General features: G+C 44.9%; 1 protein-coding gene across 1 annotated transcript in view; it reads right to left on the bottom strand.

The window, feature by feature from the left end:
* tnikb (TRAF2 and NCK interacting kinase b) overlaps window positions 1-8,107 on the bottom strand; it is an 86,490-nt gene that overhangs the window by 24,617 nt on the left and 53,766 nt on the right. The window contains 2 exon segments of the mRNA XM_062441339.1: window positions 3,826-3,940; window positions 6,098-6,282. Coding sequence (XP_062297323.1) covers window positions 3,826-3,940; window positions 6,098-6,282 — 300 coding nt within the window.

The following is an 8,107-nucleotide window of genomic DNA, read 5'->3' as shown; positions in this document are numbered from 1 at the left end:
GTGTCAAAGAAACGTGATTCTGACAAAATAAAGGAAACATACGATGTGTTCAGTGTCATCATGAGGCTCTAAAACAACTTTAAAGCTCTTTTGAAGCTCTACATGAGTCTGTTTCTGTGATAAAAGGTTTCAGCATCTTTTCTTCTATCAGATATTTCATCACTTTGTGTGTGATGATCTTCAGAAACACATTTTTAAACTCTGCGTGCTTCCTTTATCTTGATCAGCTGCCTGTATCAGGTGCTCGGGGACGGGATGAAGGACGCTTTCTGGATCAGAGGCTGGAGAGAACTGAGAGAGAAAGGGAGGGAAGGAAAGAAAGAAAGAGAGAGGAAGAGAGAGGGATCATACGAGTGGAGGAGGAGGGGAGGAAGTCCACATTGTTCCATCTATGGGGGGTGAAGGGGGGGGGGGGGCACGGCAGCAAAAGCAGGACGGATCTCAAGGACAGGGCAGGAAATTAAAGGTGCCACAAGTTTCTGAAGCTTTGAAACTTTATTTCCCAGAATCCCCTGCTGCTCTGTGATGCAAAGAGGTCAAAACAACACGAACCAGAAGAGCAACGAACAACTAATCAGAGTGTTGATCGACAGAAATTAAACAAATTAAATGAATCTGATGATAAGTTTCTTGATAATTGATTGAATGTTAAGCCTGGGATGATGTCATTAAATGTTTTATTTTGTCCAAAAACTCAAAGATATTCAGTTTATATCTGATGAAAGGAAAAGAAAAAGCAGTTCATTTTCACATTTGAGAAGCTGCAACTATTAAATGTTTATTTGTTTACTTGAAAAATAACAGTAAACTTAAAATAGTAGTGCTATTGATTGATGATCTTTCATAGCAGTGGTCCCTTTATCACAGTGTGGTTTCAGCTTCAAGCGTTTTCAAAGACAGTTTAATTTCATCACTGTTTAGCTTTTAACATTATTTAACATTCGTGTCCTTTATGTTCCTTCCTTCCTTCCTTCTGTCCTCCCTCCCTCCTTCTCTCTTTCTTTCCTTCCTCTCTCTTTCCTCCCTTCCTTCTTTCCTTCCTCCATCTTTCTGTCCTTCCTCCCTTCCTTCCTCCATCTTTCCTTCCCTCTTTCTTTCCTTCCTTCCCTTCCTTCTTCCTCCCTCCCTCCTTCTCTTTCTTTCCTCCCCCTACCTTCCTCCCTTCCTTCTTTCCTCTGTCCTTCCCTGCTTCCTTTCCTTCCTCCTTTTCCTCCCTTCCTTCCCCCTTCCTTCCTCCCTCCTTTCCTTCCTCCTTACTCCCTTCCTCCCTCCTTTCCTTCCTTCTTCCTCCCTTCCTACCTTGACTCGAGGACAACAGGAGGGTTAATGAAGCAGAATTATGTTTATTATTGTTGTTTTTTTGTGTACGTCGTGTTTATTGAGACTAGAAGCCTAAAAACGAAGCTGAGAAGAAAACTAAAACCCAAAAATCTACGAGCTGAAAGAGGATGAAAAGTGGTGTTTACTGGTGGCTGCTGGTAATTTCCCACCCTGATAAAGGTGACGGGGTTGTGAGCAGGTGTGTGGGAGGGGGGGGGGGGGCGAAAGGGGGAAGAGGTGAGGCAGGTGGCAGTCTTTCAGGATCAGGTTTGGGGGTGTTTCGGGGGGCGGAGGTGGTGGTGGTGGTGGTGGGGGGGGGGGGGGGGGGGGGGGGGGGGTTGGTTTAGATGCTACTGAACCTACTTGGGCCCCTGGGAGGGCGTCACCGGGTGAGACCAGGGGCGAGGTGCTTTGCTTGCACCAAATCGGGGAGATTTGTGTTGCCGAGGAACAGATTAGCGTTGCCGGGGAAACCGTTGCTGGCGGTAGAGCTTCGCCTCCGTTCCCCGTGTCTCTGGAAAAAGAGAGAGAGAGGGGCAGGCGGCTGTGTGGGAGAGCGGCCAGGATGTTTGATTGACAGGTCAGGTGGACGGAGAGAGAGAGAGAGAGAGAGAGGGGGAGGGTGAGAGAGAGGGGGGAGAGAGGGAGAGATAGAGAGAGAGAGAAAGAGACAGAGAGAGAGAGGGAGAGCGGGAGAGATAGAGAGAGAGAGAAAGAGACAGAGAGAGAGAGGGAGAGGGAGAGAGAGAGGGAAAGAGAGAGGGAAAGAGAGAGGGAAAGAGACAAAGAGAGAGTTAGAGAGGGAGGGAGAAGAGAGAGGGAGAGAGAGAGAGAGAGAGAAAGAGAGAGAGAGGGAGAGAGAGAGAGAGAAAGAGGGAGAGAGGGACAGGGGAGAGGGAGAGGGAGCGAGAGAGAGAGAGAGGGACAGAGAGAGAGGGAGAGGGAGAGAGAGAGGGAGAGGGAGAGGGAGAGAGAGAGAGGGGAGAGAGAGAAAGAGAGCGAGAGAGAGAGAGAGGGACAGAGAGAGAGGGAGAGAGAGAGGAGGGACACCGAGCCCCGCTTTTTAACTGGGTGTGTTTGTTTCTGTGTTTGGTTTAGCAGGGGCGGGTGGGCACTGGCTTTCAACACAAGAGGAGGAGACATTCATTTCATATATTGCACACAAACACACAATGTATTACAGGCTACTTAGACTAGTTTAAAGCTGTTATCTTTTGTATTAAATCAGTTAAAAGTGAATATTTTGTGCTGATCTTGTGTATTTTGGGGTTTTGGGGACACTGTCATGCAAACGATGGTTGGAAAAGTCTGCAAAAATCACATGACACTATTTCATTTTGCATCTGATTTCTACACTGTAATGTGCTTTTTCTACCACTAGGTGGCACAAAGAGGCGTGTACAAAAGAGGACAACAAGTCAAAGTTCACCAGAATGAAGTATAAGGTCCAGCAAACCCAAAATGTGATGTCCAGATATGAGGATGCAGGGTTGCAGGAGGTTAAACTGGGCCTATTAGCCAGCCCATGTTACTGAAAACATGTGGGATCACCAACATTTGCCCAGTTCAAGCCCACTCAGTACCCATATAACCCACATTAACCCCACATGGACATGCTGGCTGGGTGAATGCATAATGATTTAAACTTAATTACGGACTCTACGGTCGGTTAATAAAATAAATACATCAAATTAACAACACTATAAATCTCTACCTGCTCTTTCTTTGTAGTTTCCTCCTCCTCCTCACTTCCTTTCAGCCAACATAACCTCCTCCACTTCACATCGCTTGCTTTTTTTGTTTTCCTTTTTGTTTTTTTAAGTAATAAACTGACTCGTTTGCTCATTAAAACTAATAAATAGTCTGAATGTTTGTCTCTGCTTTCCAGATGTTGTGGGACAGTTTGCAGCTGAATGTGTGGGACAGTTTGCAGCTGAATGTGAAGCAGCGACGATGAGACACTGACGACATGTTAGTCAGGAAAACGAGTCACTGTCTGCACCAAATGAAGGAGTTCAGGTATCTCAGGGCTCGAGGATGACATTAACAAGCGGACCGATGTCTCATCAGTTACTGTCGTGATGAAACAACGAGGATACAAGAGGACATATTAAGTTTATTTCAGAGGCTAAGCTGAGAGTTGAACTGCTGCTTCATTATAATCCTGCAGCACGAGGCCCGCTCATAAGACTGCGTAAAGCGTGAAATAACATAACAGCTATCTATCTGTCGCCATGGTGACTGCTGCTTCCTTGCCCCAGTAGTGTGACAAGTGTGTCCCATAATTTAGCTATCCATTTATACCGTTCCCTCCTTCATTAGAAATGCCCTCCTCAGCTGAGAGTGTTACTGGAGTTGGAGTGACACTCAGCGGTGAAGTGGGACTGGTTTGTGATTGGCTGAGCCTCGGTCTTTGTTATGAGTCGTGTTTCTGTGGAGTCAGCAAGTCAGCGAGGCCCCCGGGGGGGGGGGGTTAAAGGTCAACAAAACAGAGGGGCACCTCACCTCACGCATCATCAGGGTGCCGTCCTGGGAGCTGTTCCCGTATGAGTCGCCGTGCATGTCGTTCTGACCTCCCATCATCCCGAAGGGCTCGTTTGTGCTTTGACTCGCCGCCGGCCTGAAACACAAAACGTTTTCTTTTTTAACCCTCCTGTTGTCCTCGAGCCAAGGAAGGAAGGAAAGATGGAAGGAAGGAATGATGGAAGGAAGGAAGGAAGGAAGGAAGGCTGAAAGGAAGGAAGGAAGGAAGAAAAGGAGGGAGGAAGGAAGGAAGGGAAAGAAGGAAGGAAGGAATGATGGAAGAAAGGAAGGAAGGAAGGAAGGAAGGAAAGATGGAAGGAAAGAAGGAAGGAAGGAAGGAGGAGGAAGGGAAGGAAGGAATGAAGGAAGGAAGGAAGAAAAGGAGGGGAGGAAGGAAGGAAGGGAGGAAAGAAAAGAAGGAAGGAAGGAAGGAAGGAAGGATGGAAGGAAAGAAGGAAGTAAGGAAGGGAGGAAAGATGGAAGGATGGAAGGAAGGAAGGAAGGGAGGAAAGATGGAAGGAAGGAAGGAAGGAAGAAAAGGAGGGAGGAAGGAAGGAATGGAGGAAAGGAAAGAAGGAAGGGAGGAATGATGGAAGGAAGGAAGGAAGGAAGGAAGGTAGAAGGAAGAAAAGGAGGGAGGGAGGGAGGAAGGAAGGGAGGAAAGGAAAGAAGGAAGGGAGGAATGATGGAAGGAAGGAAGGAAGGAAGGAAGGAAGGAAGGAAGGAAGGAAGGAAGGAAGAAAGAAGGAAGAAAAGGAGGGAGGGAGGGAGGAAGGAAGGGAGGAAAGGAAAGAAGGAAGGAAGGAAGGAAGGGAGGAATGATGGAAGGATGGAAGGAAGGAAGGAAGGAAGAAGGAAAGGAGAAAGGGAGGGAGGAAGGGAAGGAGGGAGGAAGGACAGAAGGAAGGAAGGAAGGGAGGAAAGAAGGAACAGTTAAAACAGACAGGGTCAATTTGACCCGGGAGGACGACAGGAAGGATAATATGTTTCTAAATGTTTCATCTTACATCTTTCTATCTCTTAACCGTGTTACATTAATAAAGGAAGTTGTCATTTAATTAAAAACACTAAATATAGACGTTAAAGCTCAGGATTCAGGATTCAGGATCTTAAAGCACATTATACCTGCTGCTCTTTTCATGCTGAGTGACGTTTGAATCAGTTTCTCCTCAACTTATTAAAGTCCAACACAAGCCGAGCCTTCAGATCCTCTACTCAGGGTTTTCTTACTGAGCCTCGGACATGTGTGCAGACTCGGGGAGACCTCGCCTTTCAGCCGGCGGCCCTGAAGCTTTATAATAGTCTCTCAATAAGCTGTACAGTAGGTCCTTGGATGCTGTGGACTCATTTAAAAAGCAGCTAAAAACACATCAGTGCAGACAGGTGTTTAAGTAGTGTGAGGTGTTTTATATTTTACCTTGACACCAATGTCTGTTCCTTTTGTATATTATATTATCTGGCGTCTTTATTTCTATTTATCTCGATTTTAAATGATTGTATTTGATTTTGAACGTGAAACACTTTGTGACTGTTATCTGTGTAAAATGATTTATAAATAAACTTTACCTACTTACTTTAATTACTGCTGTTATCATAATAAGTGTTGTGGGAAGCCGGTGAGGGATCAAATCCTCGTTCCTGCATATTGTTGAGTTTTTAAGGGAAGTCTTATATCCTTTTAGTTTCTAACCTCTCCTGTATGAGTCTTTGTTTACTTTAAATCGTTATTTAGCTGGGTATATCTTGTTAGAAAATCATCTTAGACGTGGCTCTGCATTCAAAACTCAGACATAAAAGAATAGAGGAAGGAAGTAAGGAGAGAAGGAAAGGGGGAAGGAAGGTAGGAATGAGGAAGGAAGGAAGGAAGGAAAGGTGGAAGGAATGACAGGAGGAAGGAAGGGAGGGAGGAAAGAAGGAAGGCAGGAAGGAAGGAAGGAAGGAAGGAATGAGGAAGGAAAGGAGTAAGGAGGGAGATAGAGGAAGGAAGTAAGGAGAGAAGGAAGGAAGGAAGGAAATGAGTAAGGAGGGAGGGAGGGAGGACAAGAGGAAGGAAGTTAGGAGAGAGGGAAGAGAGGAAGGAAAGGAGGAAGGAAGGAAGGAAGGAAGGGAGGAAGGAAGGAAGGAAATGAGGAAAGAAGTATGGAAGGAGGAGGGAGCAAAGAAAGGAAAGGATGGGAAGAACAAAGGAAAATGTAAAGAAAGAGGGAGGAAGGAAGGAAAGAAGGAAGGAAAGAACAGAAACATGAATACTCACATGATTCGAGGGATATCGCTGACGGCCACCGAGCCGTCGTTGGAGCCTCCTTCTCCTCCCTCCTCATCCTCGCTGCTGTGAGACTCCTCGCTGGACGACGAATAATCCGTCACTTTGACAGGCGGGCGGCTCGTCTCCTCGCCCTGCCGGAGCTCCCGCAGCTCTTTGGCCAGAGCCGTCAGATCCTGGAGGACGAGAAAGAAAACACCCGAGAACGTCACAAATCACTCTGAAGGACTAAACTCTAAACTGTAAGAAGTCCTGGTGGAGAAGAGAAACCTCCACAGCCCAGAAGACATGTTGTTTAGATGTTTGTCATGCTTGCATTCACACAGTTAATAAGGTGTCATTGGCTTACTTTTCACATTACTATCAATAACATCTTCCTTCCTTTAACTACTCAATGGGCCTGATTTACTAAAGGTCACCCGCAAAAAATGTGCAAGCTGATCTACTAACACAGCGCACTGAGGTTTGCGTCTTTCAAATGTGCAAAAAGATAATACACACTGTTCATTTAGTACGTTTACCTTTTAACCAAATATATTATTTAGCACACACATTTTGATTTACCAAACCTGAAGGTAATTTTTCTGACGGTAACTTCGTCTATAAATAATAAGTTTGAAGTACAGGTATTAACCTGCTGTTACCATGGAGACGAGGAGACGGAGGCACAATGACAGAATACACACAGGACTGATTTTTTCCACCTGTGTTAATATTTTTAAAGTGGAATATTTCTGGCTTTACTAACAGCATTGACTTTGTCACTAATACTCTCCCATATGTGGGTTTTTCTGGTAATATTAGTTTTTGTTATAACTCAATATATTAGTTAACCTCTTCCACTAGAACCTGATCACATTTCATTTTGCAGCTTGCAGCTTTCTGCTCGTCCAAACTCTCCATTAAGACACAAAACCCTCATTTAAATACTGCTGTCTGCACCTGTTGCTCCTGTTTACATTTAGTTATTCTTAGTAGATCACCTGCAAAACACGCAATAACTAAACACACAATCTATTGCACTGTGCAGCTATTTAGTACCTTTATTTGGGATCTTAGTAAATCAGGCCCAATATGTCTTCAATATTTGGTTGGTTGGAGAGTTTTCATCTTAATTATCTTCTGTATCTGTCTGGTCAAAGCATCTGTGCTACACTTTAATCAATACGAGAGTCCGACACTTTAATGAGAAGCCAGATTGACATTTAATTAAAATCTAGATCGATATGGTACGAAGCGTAAAATGTCTCCATAGCTGAGTTAAAGTGTTAATTAGGAGGAAGTCATCTTACAGTTCAGCTGTTTCTGTGCAACTTAAATAAACCGTAAAATGACACCAGGAAGAGTCCAGATGTACATCATTAAACATCTCTGAGTCTGGCTGTCGATAAACTGAGGACACATGCAGCCAGAGAGATAAATAATGAAGATATGGAATAAATAGTGTCACATTTTCCCTGATAGTCTACTGTAAATGTGAGGGGTCTGTGGTGAATAATATTAGATTAATAAGAATGTATTTATAATAACATTAATAAGTATTTTCTATATTTAGTTTTAGCATTAATAACACAATAATCTTCTTTAACCTTCCTGTCGTCCTCCCGGGTCAAATTGACCCCGTCTTTTTGACTGTGCCTTCTTTCCTCCCTTCCTTCCTTCCATCTGTCCTTCCTTCCTCCCTCCCTCCTTCTTTCCTTCCCTCCTTCCTTCATCCATCCCCTTTCTTCCTTCCTTCCTTCCTTCCTCCCTTCCTTCTTTCCTCCATCTCTCCTTCTCTCTTTCTTTCCTCCCCATTACCTCCCTCCCTCCTTCCTTCTTGCCTCCCTCCCTCCATCCTACCTTCCTTCCTTTCCTTCCCTCCTCCCTTCCTCCCTCCTTTCCTTCCTTCCTTCCTACCTTCCTTCCTTCCTTCCTTCCTCCCTCCCTCCTTTCCTTCCTCCCTCCTTTCCTTCCCTCCTTCTTTCCTCCCTCCTTTCCTTCCTTCTTCCTTCCTTCTTC

This window comes from Scomber scombrus, chromosome 20 (genome assembly GCF_963691925.1).
Source record: "Scomber scombrus chromosome 20, fScoSco1.1, whole genome shotgun sequence".
NCBI classification, from domain to species: Eukaryota; Metazoa; Chordata; class Actinopteri; order Scombriformes; family Scombridae; genus Scomber; species Scomber scombrus.
The sequence above is the reverse complement of the archived record's forward strand: the minus strand, read 5'-3'. Positions and strand labels throughout refer to the sequence as shown.